The sequence below is a fragment of the Chrysemys picta genome, chromosome 3, assembly GCF_011386835.1.
Source record: "Chrysemys picta bellii isolate R12L10 chromosome 3, ASM1138683v2, whole genome shotgun sequence".
In the NCBI taxonomy this organism is placed as follows: Eukaryota; Metazoa; Chordata; order Testudines; family Emydidae; genus Chrysemys; species Chrysemys picta.
Window position 1 is genome coordinate 134315865 of NC_088793.1, and position 19309 is coordinate 134335173.

At 38.5% G+C, this 19309-nt stretch overlaps 1 protein-coding gene across 1 annotated transcript in view; it reads right to left on the minus strand.

Moving 5' to 3' along the window:
* NID1 (nidogen 1) overlaps window positions 1-19309 on the minus strand; it is a 77338-nt gene that overhangs the window by 32363 nt on the left and 25666 nt on the right. The window contains exons 7-12 of the mRNA XM_005291189.5: window positions 19104-19304; window positions 18055-18300; window positions 16632-16769; window positions 12829-12957; window positions 6780-6923; window positions 5791-5913 (exon numbers count right to left, since the gene is read on the minus strand). Of these exons, the coding sequence (XP_005291246.1) occupies window positions 5791-5913; window positions 6780-6923; window positions 12829-12957; window positions 16632-16769; window positions 18055-18300; window positions 19104-19304 (981 nt within the window). The remainder of the gene's footprint in view (window positions 1-5790; window positions 5914-6779; window positions 6924-12828; window positions 12958-16631; window positions 16770-18054; window positions 18301-19103; window positions 19305-19309) is intronic.

Sequence of the window (19309 nt, forward strand, 5' to 3'; positions counted from 1 at the left end):
GTTTATTCAAGACACGCCTAAGTGGTGATTCTACCAGTACCTACATGGGGAAAGAGATTTCTGATGTTAGATGCCTCTTTAATCAAGCAAAAATAGCATAATGAGATCCAATGTTAGGAAGTTGAAGCTAGACAAATTCAGACTAGAAATAAAGCATGGATTCTTAACAGTGAGGGTAATTAACCAGTGGAACATCTTACCTCGGGCTGTGGTGGATTCTCCATCACTTGAAGTCTTGTAAATCAAGACAGAATGTCTGTCTAAAAGATATGCTGTAGCTCAAACAGCAGTTACGGTCTTGATGCAAATACTACGGGTGATGCAGAAATTATTGGGTGAGGTGGCTGGTGTTATGAAGAAAGTCAGACCACATGGTCTTAGTGATGCCTTCTGGCCTTGAAGTCTATGAATGTATAAGAATGACCTTCATACAGCAACAGCTGTTTAATTTTTGTTCCATCACACTTTCAGCATCCATGTCATTTTCAATTTATTTCAAATTCCATAGTGTATGGGACATCTTCCTCCCCTTAGCCACCCATCAAAAGTGATTATGCACTGGTTTTGTAATCATGCCAAATTCAGATATTCAATTTTATAAGCCATTAAAATATTTTCAACTTCTGATCTACCAACTCAATCACATTTTCATTCTCAAATGGAAACTACAGCAAATGTTTTCATACTGTGCCCAGAGTCATTATGTTATCTCATAGTTACTTTACGTTTCTTGTTTGGACAGTTCATTCTGGGTACTACAAGAAACTACACTGGGATTTTCAATTGCTAGTCCTGAACAGTCTCAAAGATCAGGTTCAAAATGTCAACATTAAAATCTCAACCCTATTTATCAGTTTACTTTTGCTTTTGTCATCCTGTATTTGTAGTGATAGATTACAAACAGTAAATAGACTTATGCTGTCAATGCATTTCTTATATGAAAGAGATTATACACATTACTTGTGTGAGTAGTATTTAGTGGCCATAGGTCCCAACCCAAGAATCTTTCTTTTTTTCTGTTTAGTAAACATAGCCTCTGGGGTTTGCAGGCGTGGGAGGGCTCAGACATCTGTTCCTTTTTGAACTGAAAAAATGAAGCGTGAGGAAATAATGAAGTTCAGACATTCTTAATAGCTGCTGGAATGTCACTGCTCACATCAACTCTTTCATGAACAAGGTGGCTAAGTTTGGAATGAATGTAAAATTCCAGACAATTTCCAACAACTACTTCTGAGAAAAAGAAAATGCATAAAACAGATTGTGTTACTCATTGTATGGAACCCAGTGTTCAAGATTAATTTTGTGCCAATGAGAATAAAGGCTGAATAAAGCAGCATTTTGTCTATTAGATTCAACAGATGCTTAGTTCTGACTCTACCGTTCTTAAAACTGAAATTTTGATGCTTATTAGTAAAGTTCAGCTGTAAGTCCAAACTTCGTGGCTTGGGCCCATCTCTATGTGTCAGTTTAATTGTTTCAAGAGGCCCATTTCAGCAGCAGCCAGTTGTATAAGCTGCTGGGAAGACTATATGTAGCAAGGACTGAGCAATTAATTGAATGAAAATCTCCAAGCTGATAGCTACCTGGAGAGATACACCTCTACCCCGATATAACGCGACCCGATATAACACGAATTTGGATATAACGCGGTAAAGCAGTGCTCCAGGGCGGCGGGGCTGCCCACTCCGGTGGATCAAAGCAAGTTCGATATAACGCGGTTTCACCTGTAACGCGGTAAGATTATTTTGGCTCCCGAGGACAGCATTGTATCGGGGTAGAGGTGTATTAGTGAATTAGTTTAGGTCAATGAGATCTCACCTTGATATGGAAGAAGTAGGAGAGAAAAAGCCTGGATAGATAGTAAATTTTAATACAGTAGATCCTCACTAAAATACTCCAACTGGGAGATCCACGGTGGAGCACCACATATTAAAAGTCAGCCAATAAAGTGAACAAAGCACAGTTATAAAAATAAATCAGAAAATGTACTTGAACTACTTTTAACAAGTATATTTTGGTTTTAATTATAGATAAAGCTTCATAACTATTAAACATATCATAGTATATTTATAAAAGTAAATAAGTTTTAGCGATATGAAGCCTCTCTATAGCATCTGCTACTACCCCTCTGTTGAAGAGTGGAGTAACCACAAGTTTTTTGTGAGAATTACCAGTGTTGCAGCTTAGGGTACGTCTTCACTACCCGCCAGATTGGCGGGTAGTAATCCATCTATCGGGGATCAATTTATCACGTCTCATCTAGACGCGATAAATCAATCCCCGAACGTGGTCCCCGTCAACTCCGGAACTCCACCAGAGCAAGAGGCGGAAGCGGAGTCGATGGGGGAGCCGCAGCCATCAATCCTGTGCCGTGAGGATGCGAGGTAAATCAATCTAAGATACATCGACTTCAGCTACGCTATTCTCGTAGCTGAAGTTGCTTATCTTAGATCAATCCTTCCCCCTAATGTAGACCAGCCCTTAGTGAAGTGAGAAGTAGTAGAGTTCTACTGTATTCCAATCAGACTTAATTCACCAGCAAAGGATAAGCTCCTTACCTACCAAGCAGTTTTTGTAATCAAACTTTATGCACTGAACTAATTTGATGCTGGTGGTTTAGGTATGTCCCTAATTCATAGCAGAAGTCATAAGAAAAAAACAACAGACACATAAAAAGTTTAATGAACCCTAGTAGATTCTCAGCCCTAAAAACACTGGATACTAAAAACTCTACCAGCTATTATATTACAACTAACACTGTTTTAGTATAGATCCATACACAGCAAGATATTTTACCTTGAAAGTGGAAGGTCAAGTAAGGTACAGGAGTAAAAAAAAAAAAAAAATGATGATGACCAGCCAAACAAATAGGGTATTAAACTCAGCAGATTTAAGGTGCAGCTGGAGTACTAGGCACTTGGGACCAGATTTTTAAAAGCATTTAGGCAAATTCCATAAAGAAATACAGTAGAAGTCATCCTACATAGCAGTAAAAATATTATGAAGTTACTACACTAAAAGTCACTTTGTATTAACCATAATAAATTTAAACTTAAAGGTTTAGTAGACCTTTGTTTTATGCAGTAAATACTATACTTTGAACAGTGAAAACATGTCATTATATATATATATATATATATTCAGACAAAATTCAATATATTCTTAAAACTAGGCTTTCTGCATAACATTAATTTGCCAGCTTCAATATACTAAACCATTGGTTCTGCTGTAACAAAGGGATGCAACAGATGCCAAAACAATATTTCTACATCTGTGACTCACAGAAAAATTTAGAATCGTTAAATTTCAATTTGGTTTCAAATTACCTACAAGTTCCTTCTCTGGCAAGAACTCAGTTCTCATCTTCAGGTTAATTTGAGAAATACTTAATGAGGCAAGAAACACTATATAACTTTCCATCTACACACATAGGTATTCATGCATGAAAACTAAGTTGAAAGAATACTGAAACATTGGCTTAAAAGGTGACAAAAAATAGAGCTTCAGAATTAATGCTGCAAATCTGGCTTCAATCTGCTCCAGTGAGTCTAGTTAGTATAGAAAAGTCTACAAATATTGGATGATTTGACATACCATATGTGCTGTTAAGGATGAGTTAGATAAATATGATCCACAAACATAAAATACCACCACCACACAACAGCTTGTTACCAGTGTGCTGCAAATGCCTCTTTTGCCTTAGTGATGAGACATTAAGCACTCAGTTCTAAAGTTTTGACTTTTAGGGCAACTAGGAAATATAGGGGGAAGACCCCCTAAAAATTAAGCTTCAGCCATAATATAGTATGTCATGTAAGTACACATTTGGGCAAGCTTTGAAAAGTTGAGGGCTCTAAAAAATCATATTCTGTCAACTGCATAAATATTTTGACACTTTGCTTTGTGCCGTACTACAGAAATATATAAATAGAAAGAACCATTCTTTCAAAAATGTTTCAGAAGCAGTACTAATAAGAGGCAAGCTTCAAATGACTTAGAGATTTGATTAACTACCCAAGTATGTTCATCTGAAACTCTTGGGTCTGTCATGTTGAATGTTTTGGGCCAGATTGTCCAGTAGTATAAACTGGAGTAGCCTAAACAAAGCCAGTGGAGCTACATGGATTTACGCAAGCTCAAGTTCTAGATCTAAGAACAGGAAGACTGGTTCTCATAGTCATTTCAACACTTCTGTTTGGAATATGAAGAGAAGAGATGAGGGAAAAAAAGTTGTCTACAATTTCAAATCTTAAGAAAAGTTTGGCAAATTTTGGGTTCGTGTTTGGGTCAGTCCTTATTTTATTGGAACTGCCATTTTCTAGTAAACTACTCTCCATATGCAGCATTTTTATTGTAAAATGTCTGAAAAGGTTTGTAATGTAATTTAAATGAAATGTGACAAACTATTTATAGTATTAATGCGATAGCAGTTACAGTAACAAATCTGAAACCAATATGCCTGTTTCCTCCACTTATCAGGGCCGGCGCCAGGGTTTTGGCCGCCCCAAGCACACACAAAAAAAGCCGCGATCGCGATCTGAGTGAGGGACCGTCCGCCGAATTGCTGCCGAATACCTGGACGTACCACCCCTCTCCGGAGCGGCCGCCCCAAGCACCTGCTTGACAAGCTGGTGCCTGGAGCCGGCCCTGCCACTTATGCAGCCTAAGAGCCACGCAGTAACAGTGCAACATGCTAATATACCTACTGGATAGCTTGTCCCATCTGAATAAAAGTTGTTAATACCAATAGGGCATTGGGCAGGAATAATTATTTTTTCCTCATTAGCTGTATTAATTTTGACATATGTGAAAGAAAACAAGTATTGCAAATTACACATAAATGCCTCATAAGGACAGGAATAATTCTAGTAGCCGAAACATCTGGTTAAATAACTTTAAAGAAAAATAGAATGGATAGAGAGCTATTACCCTAACAAAAAAAGAGAATAGGTTTGTTTTGTTCAGACAGACAGATCCCTTTTCAGAACAGATTATATCCACCGTTATGTCACTGACTTCCCTAAATAGGGACTAGAATCACTTAGATCTTGCCCTGTTTATTGCAGAAGGAGTGAACATGTGTTCCTCCTTCCCCTTCATAACACACTGAATCAATTGAAAGATAATACAATGAATACTCCCACAGATATCTATTTTAAATCAAGTGAAAACAGGGACGAGGGACCAGACACAAAGAACCTATAAGACCTATTTGAAAGGTCATAGTTTTAAGTATGCAACCAATGTGGAGGTGGGGAGAAGGGGAACCCAGAAAAATATGGAGGTGGGCTCCTTTGAAAAAGTGAAGACACTGCTGAATCATATTAACATTAGGGCTTGATTTTCAACACCTTAGGAGACAAAGATGGCACACTAAAGTGTGAATGCAATGGCATGTTGAATTTGAACGCCATTGCTAGGTTTGTATGAGTAAATAGCCAGTTAAATGCCTAACTGGCCTTGTGTATACACAATTGTGGTATCAGCCCACTACATATAGCCCTATTTATTTGACCTTTAGAAAATCTGGCTCTGAATACACTTGGGAGTCTCAGAATGCTTGGACAAATTAAATATTAAAACAATAAGGCCACTAATATTTTTTTTTGCACAAGACAGATTGATAGCTATATTTGCCAACTTGGTGCAGCTTAAAGGGGGGAAATGGTAATAAAGATGAAGACCCAAGAAACATGAGAGGTTGTTCTAGCGATGAAATAGATTAAACGTTTGTCCTCTGATTCCTGAGCTTTATTTCTGGTCCCAAATTGAAGAACTGTAAAACTTTACCTCCTAACACACACTGGAAACCATCCCCACGATAACCTGCCTTACACTGGCAACTGAAAGACCCAGGAGTGTTGTAGCAGAAAGCATTTGGATGACAGCGGTTCTGACGACATTCATCTACATCTGTAAAACAGAAGATCAGGCCAGATTATTTCTCATGATATACAATAGCTTATAGATCACAGTTAAGTTGTTTGTTTTGGATTCTTTTAAGGTGCCAAAATGGCTTAGGCGCGGAGGTCTCATTTTTCAAAGTGACTAACACCTAGGATCCTAAATTCCACTGACTTTCAATGGAACTTCCGCTCCTAGGCCACTTTGCTGCTTTTGAAAGTTTTTCCCCCATATCTAGGTTAGGATTTGCTTTCTAGAGGTAAAGCACGCAAAATTTATACAGAAAATTCTAAGAAAAAGCATTGTTGACAGTTTACTAACACAGTTACCTACCCACATTATTAAAAAAAAAATATGGATTTCTAAAGCAACAGATCTATAGATTGGTGGACCCTATAAAATAGTTAGGATTTGGCTGGCAAAGGTTCTAGTGCATACAATTATGGGAAGCCACCACTGCCCTGTAGTCCAAGCAATGTGAAAAAAAGCATGTTACTATTACAAATTCAGTGTGCCAGGCATGGTGGGTCACATCCTCAACTGATATAAACGGGCATTGCTCTACATTGATTTACACCAACTGAGGATCTGACCTGTTTTGTTTAGGTGACCATAAACTAATAACTGTTTAAGATTATTGCAACTCTCCCATCAGAGCCAGGCTACTTATCAATTTATCAACCTGGGTTACAAATGAGGGGGGAAATATAAGGGTTGAATTTATGTCTGTCAGGAGATCTATCGACCAAGACACTTTCTATTTGAAAATCGAAAATAAATGATTTAAAAATCAAACCAAGGCAGGTATCAACTGGCTCACTAGCATATATAATAATCAGCAAAACTGTTCTAAATAAATAAATGGCATTACACACCTACACAGGAGCGTCCATCTCCAGAGAAGCCATCTAGACATGTGCAGATGTAAGAAGAGCCATCAACATCCACACATTGGGCACGCTGAGGAATATCACAGTTGTGTGTGCCCATCGCACAATGGTTCATAACATGTTCAACAGCTGTAAGTTTAGATAAACACAAAATTAAAAATGAGATTTTACACATTTAATTTTCTCTCTACTTAATCTTCAGCTAAAGATACATTTCAGAGAAAGAAAAGCAATTTTTCAAAGATATAAATTACAAAGGAACCTTTGTTTTATTTATCTGTCTGTACTTACTTACACTATATACCTCACAGGACAAGGCCATTTTACAAATGAAGGGCTTCATTCTACTCAGCACCTTGCAGTTTTGGGCCAAAAATGTATTGTACTATGCACCAAAGAAGTCACACACACAAATCCTAGCATCCAAAAGATATTTCCTTTTTTGAAATTAATCAAGTAGTGGTTGACAAAATGTCAGGAAAATAACCTTGTATAGGCCTATCAACATGTTGGCTGAACTATCAGTCGAACACACTGGGAATAATTCAGTATCCCACTAAACTACCCCAGGATAGTTGTCACTTGGCAGAGGGGAGCTGTAACTCAGTAAGAGCCAAATACATTTGTAGATTAATGGGGAGAAGTTTTGGCTAACTGCAGCAGCTATCACACAATCTACTTACAGCTGTGTCTGCTATCACATTTCCTACAGTAACAACGGCTATTCCATGCCCAACACTACTTCTATCACTCTCCAGAACTCCCCACTCCCACTTGTGGTGTCTAAGAGAAGGCGAAGAGGCAAAAAAGAATTAAAATAAATTTTGAAATCCCCTTGTTCCCAGAAATATTTGAATCTGCAACACGTGCAGCCACTGCAGCATTCTAACTGCTGGTGCATGAGTGCTCACCGAGAGCTACCCCTTCATGGGCTCTTTTTTGGAGGGACAGGACGACTGGAGAGCAAGGTCTGGATTACTTCTCTCTCAGCAGTATAGACATATAGATTACAATGCTACCAGCAAAAGCTGCTGTCACAGCAAGATCTCCTCATCACAGTGAAAGGCTCTGGCATTAGGGAGCTACTGAAGTCTTTCTCCGCTGCCTCCCCCCCCCCCCCCCCCCCGTCAAAGCCTTTCACTGACAGAGGAAGCTACACACTGCAGTATGGAGGCAGCTTGCTTTTCACTGTGGTATGTAGCTACACATACCCCACATGCTGCCTGCACTGGTGTGCAATGTAGATGCAGTCTATATGGGGGCTGGCAGAACAGGGCCTGGAAGGAAAAAGTGTTTCAGGCTGAAGTGACAAAAGGGAGATGAGTGGAGAGAAGGAAAAAAAGATTAATTGTCCTTCCACACTTTTCCCTCTCCTCCTCCACCCTGAGATAGGGTAAGAGTCAAATTCCCCTTCCAGGATCCAATATTAACTCTTCCACTGCCTGACCCTACCCTGTCTTTCACGTGAATTTTCAAACAGAAGGGGCCCACACAAAAGGAGGTGCGAATGGGGTGGTACACTTTCCCTTTAAAATCATTCAATATTCACAAGACAGTCCAAAAAGAGTATCATAATTTTTTATACAAGTTGCATGATTTCTTTTTCAGTGTGTCTTTTGATTTTTAAACTCTTGGGTTTTTTAAATTTCTCCAGGGCAAGGCATCCAACCCCTTAAAGAATCTATATAATATTAAACAGGATGAAAATTCCACATGGGAAATTAATCTGCGCACAAAGAAATTCACTTTAAACACGCATTCTGTACAAGCACCCTCAGACTTAGTCAACTACTATAAAAGTTGAACTTCTGTAAATGCAAAAGCCTGAGAGGGAGTAAGGAAAAAAAAATTGTGTGAGCCTGTACTTGCCCAGAGTAGGAAACGCCTGACTATATATTCTTAAATTCAGGTTTCCACCAAGCAGATGTTGAAACAACCAAATATGTAAGAAAGGAAATATTTAATAAAAAGTTACTTGGCAGAGCCAATAAAGTTACTTTTTTAAAGCTTTCACAGGCCACCTGACATTACACAGCTAACAATAAAATTTCCTCAAACCATAGAGGCTTAGATTTCTTTTTAAGCAGGGATTTAGCACGATTTCCCCCCCCCCCCCCAATGCTCTGCAGTTACAATTCCTTTTTAGCAAGTTCCAATAGGAACTTCAAGACTCCCAACCTATACACAGCACTGATCCACAACAGCATTAGTAGGGACTGGTTCTAAGCAGCACAATATATTACCCAAATGATAAATCTGAGAGTTACATAGAATGACACTAAGCTGAAGACAGACCCTTATCTGGATTAAAATATAAGAGAGCAAAAGAAGCTGAATTCTCCCTCTTTCCACCTGTAGATCCCTTTTTGGAAGAAAAGGTGTGGAAGAATTGTCTTTTCTAGTCTCAAGTCAGAAGGAATTTCCAACAGTGTTGAAATGTAGTTTCATAAATGGCATAATACAAGGGTAAAAGGTGGGCCTCTTGAACATTGGTATTTGGGTCCTACTCAAAGAATGTGGATTCCCTATTCCATGGTCCCCCATGGACTGCAGTCCAGGAGCAGCAGAAGGTCCATAAAAGTTGGGAGGCTGACAACGCCCAAACCATGGCCCCATCCCCCCGCGCCGCCCCTTCTCCTGGAGCCCCTACCTCACACCGCCTCTTTCCGAGGCCTCACCGCCGTGCCGTCCCATTTCCCCTAGCCCTGCCCTTGCACCACTCCTTCCCCTGAGGCCCCACTCTGGCGCTGCCTCTTCTCTCCCCCCCCCCCCCCGGACCCAGCCCCCTGCTTGCTCCTCTCCATTCATTTCCCCCCACCCCTGGGTCGCTTACAGTAGGTAAAAAGTGGGAGGGACCCTGGCCCCTCCTGTTCCGGCAACCCTGTTGCAGCCAGCTCACTTCAGGACCCCAACAATGCAGTCCAACTCTCAGAAACAGCAAGCAGAAAGCTTGTCAGCATATGCTCAGAAGTGGGAGCAACACAATGGGACAGTTTAAAACTGGAGTTAAGACTGACCTGCCTTAAATTTTAAGACATTGTGAAATCAGATGGCATGTTAGTAACTGTTCATTTTAATTTTTCCCCCTTTACAACTATGAACGCCAATTATATTTGGAATCCACAGCTGAAAGTAACAGGCAAGTATGAAAGAGCTGAGATCTGAAGACAGCCAATTTTAAAATCACGTTTGTTTAGATTTATATTCAGCCTTCAAGAAAACTTAGCTGAGAATTGCACTAGTAAAGCATCAGTCTTTCTAAAAGTCATAGATGATAATTTTCTAACATAAAAAGATACTGCATCCAACATGTGGTAGCTCTGTTTTGGACCTCATCATGATGGATAAAGATGAATTATTCATTGGACTAGTAGTTGGTGGTTGCTAGGGACCAGTGATCATGAACTGATTACATTCAACATGGACACACAGAGGACACTCCCAACCGGGCACTCCTCCATTCCCTGCCTCCCCCTGCCCTTCATTTTAGTTTTTTATAAATGTTCTCCTGTTTTTTAATTTTTTTTAATCAAACCTGATAAAACCTGGAAAATTTTAAAAATAAAAATTGAAAACAAAAGGCCTTACTCATATTCAGTCTGTGATCCACTACATCCTCCAGATCCTTTTCTACTGTACTGCCTACATAGCTATCCCCCATTTTCTGCATTTGATTTTTCCTTGGCAAGTGTAGTACTTTGGACTTTTCTTTACTGAATGTCATCTTGTTGATTTCAGACCAATTCTCCAATTTGTCAAGATTGTTTTGATTTCTGAGCCTGTCCTCCAAAGTGCTTGCAACCCCTCCCAGCTTGGTGTCACCTGCAAATTTTATAAGCACATTCTCTATTCCATTATCCAAATCATTAATGAAAATATTGACTAGTACTGGATGCAGGACTGACCCCTGCAAGACCCCACTAGATATGTCCTTCTAGAGTGACAGTGAAACATTGACAACTACTCTGAGTATAGTTGTGCACCCAGTGGCGGATTAATGATTTTGTCACCCCGACCCCATGTGAACTTATTAAACATCAATATTTTCACTTTTTACTTCACTACTACTTTCAACTATTTTTTCTGTCTCACTGTCTTTTCTGTCGGCACTAACTGATACAACAAAGGAATCTATTTTGCGCATTTTTGCTGTCATTTCATTTTCCCTTTCTTTCTTTTGTATAGTATTTTCTTTTAACTGAGAACCGCTTAATTTCTTCCTTCCGGTCATATTATTAACGTTTAGGATTCTCGTAAGTATGGTTATTAAATGGCATCACGCTGTCATTGGTGGTTTCAATACGCGCTATGATTGGTAGAATCGCGGCGTCACTGATGCCGCGATTACAAAAATGCTGCTATTATAAATTTGCCGCCCCTGCATATTTGCCGGCCTAGACCTAGGCCTTGTCGGCCTAGGCGATAATACGCTGCTGTGTGCACCCATTTTATAGTAATCTCATTTATACCACATTTCCCTCATTTGCTTAAGAGAATGTCATTTGGGACATTAAAAGTTTTACTAAATCATGTTAAATCATGGTGATGGCTTCCCCTACATCCACTAGACCAGTAAACCTGTCAAAGAAGGTAACTAGGTTGGTTTGGCATGATTTGTTCCTGACAAATTTATTTATTTAATCACCTTATTAATCTGTTGGTGCTTACAAAATTGATTATTTAATGATTTGTTCCAATATCTTTCCAGGTATCAAAAAGTTAAGTTAACTGGTCTATAACTTGCCAGGTCCTCTTTGTTCCCTTTTTTAAACGCAGGTTCTATTTTTGTCCTTTTCCAGTCCTCTGGAACCTCACCCATCCTCCATAAGTCTTTGATGATAAATCACTCATGGTTCTGAGACTGCTTCAGCTAATTCCTTATGTACTCCAGGGTGACTTTCATCAGGCCCTGCTAATTTGAATACATCTAGCTTATCTAAATATTCTTTCACCTGTTCTTTCCCTGTGCTGGCTAGTGTTCCTTCCCACTTGTTAATATTAATGTTAAGTATCTGTTCTCAATTTTTTTAAAACGCAAATTAAGCATTAAACACCTTAGCCTTCTTAATATCATTTGTTATGCACTCTCCTTCCCTGCTACATAGTGGACCTACATTTTCCTTTATCTTTCTATTGCTCCTGATGTACAAGGCTCTATAAGCCTCTTTTTATTGCCTTTTATGTCCCTTGCTAGGTGTAATTCATTTAGTGCCTTAGTCTTTCAGATTTTGTCCCTACATGTTTGTGCTATTCTTTTGTACTCATCCTTCAGAATTTGTCCATGTTTCCATTTTTTGGGTATGATTCTCTTTGACTTTCAGGTCATTCAAGAGATCCTAATGCATCCATAATGGCCTCTTTTTTATTTATTATTTTTTCTTTGCATTGGCATAGTTTGCCATTGTGCCTTTAATACTGTCTTCTTGAGAAACTGCTTGCTCTCCTGAATTCCTTTTTCTCTTAGATTTTCTTTCTATGGGACCTTTCCTACTAGTTCTGAGTTGTTAAAGTCTGCTTTTTTGAAGTCTACTGCAATCCTTGGGTGTATAAACAGGGTAGTAGGAAGGAGATTTTATTTTTGTATACACCTTGGTGAGTCTGATACTGGACTACTGCATACACTTCTGCTGTCCATATTTTAAAGAGTATATTTAAAAATTGGAAAGGTTGTAGGAAAGAGACAAAAATTATTCAAGGGCTAGAGAAAATGCCTTCTAGTGACTTAGAGAGTTCAATCTGTTTAACTTATCAAAAAGATGATTGAGAGGTGGCTTGATTACAGTGTACCTTCACAAGGAAAAAGCAGTGGGTACTAAAAAGCTCTTTAAACTGTGAAAACAGGACACACACCTAATGTTATAAAAATTCTTTGAAGGTCACCTTTAAGTGACTTTCCCAAAGTAACAGCAAGACAGTGGCAGAATCAGAAACAGAACCCTTGAAACCTGACTGCCACATCTGTGCTCTATGTAATGGTCCACATTGCCCAAAACCTGCTAGTACATGATTTAAGAAAATCTGGAACTAAACTCACCCACACAAGTCCGTCCATCATCTGAAAACCGATAGCCATCAACACACTCACATCGGAAAGTTCCTGGCTGGTTATTACAGACTGCATTGCTGCCACAGATTGTCGGTTGCTCTGAGCACTCATCAGCATCTGGAGAGTGTTATAAAGATTCTAGTTATTACAAAGGAGTGAACAATGTGGATCCTGGCAACAAGGGCATCATACAACTACAAATAAATAAATAAATAAATAAATAAAACTAATCTAAAAAACCATACACCAGTTAGTTGTTGCTATTCTTTAACATTTCCAGAGACATTCAAGAACTTTCCACAGGCCAATAAAGGTTCCTTTCCTAAGACGACATGATTGCACAAAGCTATAGCAGTAAAGTGTATCATTACAATACAATATGGATTCAACCAACAATTGCTGCTGTAACTTTAAGTTAGATTTTAAAATAAATGATATATTTTGTTGTTCATATATGTGCTCTGTACAGCATGAGCATCACTGATTTTGCTGCAAAGAGTCCTGTGGCACTTTATAGACTAACAGACGTATTGGAGCATGAGCTTTCGTGGGTGAATAAGTGGGTATTCACCCACGAAAGCTCATGCTCCAATATGTCTGTTAGTCTATAAGGTGCAACAGGACTCTTTGTCACTTTTTACAGATCCAGACTAACACGGCTACCCCTCTGATACTGATTATGCTGGAGGCTTGTTACTTGTGGAGAACTATACTAATGCATAATAATTTACTGAATGTAATTGTCAGAGATCACACATTCATTCAGAAAATAAAATGGACTAATATTTTATTAAATTGTGCCATATAGCAGCTATCAACTATAGTTTAACTAAATGTAACAAGTGGAGGACCTGTACAGATGTGATATTGATTCATAACTTTAACTGTAAGTCATGCATTCCAAGCTTTATATGATCAGGTTTTATAGATCTACAGCTAGGAGGAGCTAGTGTAGGCATCTATGGAATTTCTAATGTGACCTAGGATATGTAGGAGGGACTAAATTATGAGAGAGAGAGAGAGAGAGAGTCAAACAAAACAGCACATTATCACAGTTTAGCTTTGTCAGACTAATAACATATTTTACACTGAGAAGTTACCCAGTATAAAATAGCTATTACTCTGTAAGTCATACATTAAACTGCAGAGTCCTGTGAAATACTTAAGACGTGCAATTTTAGACAACAGGAATGCCACACAACTGAGAAGAACGGACTTCTTTTTAGAACTGCTTTCATTTAGAGTCCAGTCTTGAAAAGATGGTTCCAATGGCTTCTATTTTTTCCAAACACACTAAGATAGTGCAACTGGCTATTTGAAACTAGGCTTTAGGTTCCAATTTTTTACCCATTCTACAAAATTAATTAGAGTGCTCTAACAAAATACAGGTTCTATGGTAGTAGGTATACATACAATATGATGGGGGCTAATTTAGCTACAACAAGTCAGGAAAAAGATCTTGGAGTCATCGTGGATAGTTCTCTGAAAATGTCCACACAGTGTGCAGAGGCGGTCAAGAAAGCAAACAGGATGTTAGGAATCATTAAAAAGGGGATAGAGAATAAGACTGAGAATATATTATTGTCTTTATATAAATCGATGGTACGCCCTCATCTCGAATACTGCGTACAGATGTGGTCTCCTCATCTCAAAAAAGATATACTGGCACTAGAAAAGGTTCAGAAAAGGGCAACTAAAATGATTAAGGGTTTGGAACGGGTCCCATATGAGGAGAGATTAAAGAGGCTAGGACTCTTCAGCTTGGAAAAGAGGAGACTAAGGGGGGATATGATAGAGGTATATAAAATCATGAGTGATGTGGAGAAAGTGGATAAGGAAAAGTTATTTACTTATTCCCATAATACAAGAACTAGGGGTCATCAAATTAAATTAATAGGCAGCAGGTTTAAAACAAATAAAAGGAAGTTCTTCTTCACGCAGCGCACAGTCAACTTGTGGAACTCCTTACCTGAGGAGGTTGTGAAGGCTAGGACTATAACAGAGTTTAAAAGAGAACTGGATAAATTCATGGTGGTTAAGTCCATTAATGGCTATTAGCCAGGACGGGTAAGGAATGGTGTCCCTAGCCTCTGTCTGTCAGAGGGTGGAGATGGATGGCAGGAGAGAGATCACTTGATCATTGCCTGTTAGGTTCACTCTCTCTGGGGCACCTGGCATTGGCCACTGTCGGTAGACAGGATACTGGGCTAGATGGACCTTTGGTCTGACCCGGTACGGCCTTTCTTATGTTCTTATGTAGGAGTACAATCATTTTACATGAGCTCTCAGCTCTAATGAAACAACTATTCAATTATTAACTAAAAGAAGGAGAGGTACACTTTTAAAATTACATAATAATTATACATTTAATAGTCTCTGGAAGTGAAAATGTTATCAGAGCCAAAAAGCAAGGGTAACCCAAAGACCTTTGTGATAATTTTTCCTCTCCTCTTTTCTTTATCCTTTGTTTATAGAGGCTGCCCTGGGCTTAAAAAAAAAAAAAAAAAAAAAAAAAAAAAAAGATCAGGACAGTTGCAAAGATTTTGGATAGTACATTGAAAATAAATATTTATCTACACTTTATTACAAGCAGTATTTGAGGTACCACAGCTATGTCCTTTTCTAAATAATGTACTACTAGTTATATCCATTGCATAGCCCAAGACATGCATAAACTAGTGTTTTACATGTACAAAGAGTTCAGTGCTCTCATCCAGGATTCTTAATAAGACTTTGTGGAGACACAGCTGGGGGGTGTTAGGTTTTAAACAGTTCATTAAAACTGCTCCCTCTTCTTTTATAAGCAGTCAAATTGAGGTTGCTTCACAATAAAATCTGAAAAAAGCAAAGCAATCCTGTGGAGTATTAACATATATACAGAGCAGCACTTTTAATCTAGAAAAGCTTTCACAGCATTGGCTATTGGTCTAAATTTTTCCAGTCAGCAACAGCTGAGATGGCATAAGGGGATCCAGTAAACCAAGAGGAATACAGATTCAGACTAGACAGCCAAAACAAATGAATTTAACAATGATTAATTAACTCCATTGTGTCTCAACCATATTATAAACACAGTATGGCCATACTCTGTGGACTGGGGCAAACTGTGCTATAAATTGTAAAATTGCATTTGGTCTTCACACAAATCTTCAAATTGGAATCCATTACTAACTGAGATTGAATTTTATTGGGTCTTTTGAAAACAGTGGTAAGATTCTTTTGATTTCAATATCAACTGCTTTAATCAAAGCCATAGTAACATTTGTTATAGGTAGTCTGTGAGCAGAAAATAGCAGTCCTTTTAGGAATATGCTGTGTAGGTAGGATTGGTAGCAGAGAAAAAAACGTTCTGGATTTTGAAAGGCAAAAATGTTACAAAATTTCTGTCAGCCATTACAAGGTTCTAATATATGCACTAGCTCACCAAAGAAAGAATGTGTGTAATTATTTTGAACTGTCTTCTTCCCCCACTATGAATTTATTTGTGGAATAAATTCATAGTGGAAAAAAAGCAAAAACTTCTTTAAATATTTAATATTATTTATTTATACTATGATAGCACTCAAGCTCCAATTAGCTTTAGGGTTCTTTGTGCTAGGCACTGTACAAAACACATAGTGAAAGAATTCCTGCCTCAGAAAGCTTTAGAGAACCATATTCCAATAGCAAGATTTTTAAGACATGTTTTAATAGTCCAGGCCAAAAGGGTCGTTCTGAGGGTTAATATATTCCATCGATGACAAGCAGAATCTACACAAGCCATTATTCTGATGCATAAATGTTTCTCATACCATAACAAACACGTCCATCTCCACGGAAGCCTACAGAGCATTCACAGGAGAACTGATTTCCTGTTCCTGGACGACATACTGCATTGGTGTCACAACCATGGGTACCAGTGTAGCAAGGATTCCGGCTGATAGAACCATCTGTTAAAAGAGATTGTATTTAGCCACTGAAGATGCTAAAATGAGGCCAAGTTAAATGTAACTATCTGACAAACATTAGTCCCTTATTGTCCTTATTTAAAGGGAAGTTTAAAGTCTGAATCCATCCCTGCAGCAGCATGAGGACTGAGGCAGAGACTGAGGGGATTGCTTACACCTGCAGTATGTGTGAGGGCCAGTTCTGTGCCAGTTGGACTCATCAGGGAGAGCGGTTCCTACAGTTGAGATGCTGGTCAACCATCAATCATGCCTTTTACCTCAAATATGACAGCACAAGTTCTTCCCAAGAACTTTTATAAAGGTAAATTATAAAAACAATACTGATGACACTTTTACGCAGAAAAGCCCACAGCAAATTATATACACAATTAAAAAGCAAGGTTAAGTCAAATCACTTGTGCAGTTACCTTCCAGTCTCTTGAGTCACTAAAGAAGATTGTTTTGTTTGGGTTGGGATGTTTTTTTTCAGTAGCTAGGGATGCCTTATTTCTACCTGTATCCTTGCTGTCAAAAACTAACATACTCCTTTCTGTACTCACTTGGTTTGCATTTTTAAATTGTTCCTTCACTCACACCTAATTTAATTCCTGCAAAAAAGAACTTCGCTAACTTATCATTAAGGTTGCCCAGACTTATCAACCTTTGCACAAAAATCCTTTAAAATAAGTTTCAGATTTAAACAAAAACAAAATTAATTAAAAAATACCCAACACACACAAACAAGTTTATCATTTGACTCTAATAAAACATTTTATATAATTGGCTATTGCACACCATCTAGAAATGAAATGCTATGATGGCTGAAAGATGTCTCATAGAAACTAACTTCTATTTAATGGCACATGATTCATTCTAGTACTGGGTTGTTTTTTGCAGCAGTGGGTTTGTGCTTCCAATACAGTATAAACAGGGATTCATTGATGCCAGAACTGTTATTCGTTTAAAAGGTAAATGTACATGAGGTAAATGAAAATTCTCCATGGATGTATTAGTAAGGAAAAGATTCAAACTGGTATTTTCAAAGTAGCCTAGGAGTTAGGCACTCAAATCCCACGGAAATTCAATAGGAGTTGGGTGCTCAATTTACAAGAGGTATTTTTGGACCTTTTTAAAAAAAGGTCCACAGGCATTTTGAATTCCAGGTAAGTAACGCAGCTATATAATCTATTTCATTAACATCCAGCTAATGCAAAGTCAAATATAAAGGAGCTTGTCTCCCACAATCCAAGTCCCAAAAGAGGAATTGAAGAATTATCATTATACGTACCACTGACTGGGCCAATTGAGTTGCTCATAGCATATCGCAGAATTTGTTCGTCCCTATTATACAGGACAAAGACACTGTCTACTGATAGCTGCTGTGTGGCAGAAATAGCATGATGTGAGTCATCATGAATGCATTCGTTGAATGAGATGGTCTGTCGCCACTGGTAGGCTACAGTGTAGGAGGGAGCAATCCCATCTCGTTCTGGTTCTGTCACTGTGTACTCCCTGGTAGAAGATGATGTGATCACTGAAATACAATAAATACCACATGGATAAAAGAGGAAAGGGAGAGTACAAAGCCCATTTCCATCTGCAGACATGGATCAAAGGCAGGATTGTATTTTACAGACAAGCAGCTATAAAGCACTGCCATGTTTTTCCATTCAAAGGGAGGAAATTTCACTTGATTTGGCCTGTCTTTTGCTTTCATGTATCAGCGTTTCAAACAATGTGCTAAATATTTATCTAAACATAATTTAGCAAATCCTGCCCAAGTCACAGTGAAAGATGGTTGTTACTACCAGATAACTGGTCAGTAACCTATGTAAACTGATTCATAGGTCTCAGTCCAGTTCCTAGTGGAGCATTGTGCACATTGCAAAAAACCTCACAGCAATAGGCACAGTTAATGGTAGTCTTAGAAAAGAGACCAAGGACTGAATAAGCTGAAAAACCAAATTACCCTCTCCTCTTGAGCCCTGTAGATCAGAACTGAAACATTAGTAAGCAATGCAGGAAATCTCCACTGCTGCTGTCTACATTGCATCAGTTTTGTAGATAAAAGAAAGGCCCCTTCAGTGTCTCTAGAGTTGTCAATCCAGCATTTTTTGACACCACATAATTAATAAAAAAAATTAAACCTCACAAGAGACCAAGAACATGCAATTTTCAGAGATAAAGGTTATTAAAACATTCTCATTGAGTCGTTCCAAAGAGCCAAAGAACAAGTATATGGTAGTAAACTCTACACTGAAAACAGGTATGAACCTTATTTTCTCTTCTGAGGAATATGCTTGATAATCACCTCCATTAATTCATGTTGCTTCTTACCAGAACTAGAAGAGTGATAGAGCTCATTGTATGGTTCTATGTGTACTGATGCACCAAATGGGATCTCGGGTACTTTGCCCTCCATTTCTGTGCTGATTGTAAGATGACCATGTTCATCAATTCCACTGAACTTTTGCTTGATAACCAGCTTCTCATTACTGCCAAGGAAGGTAACTTCAGCTTGCCGTGTAAATTCACCACCTAGA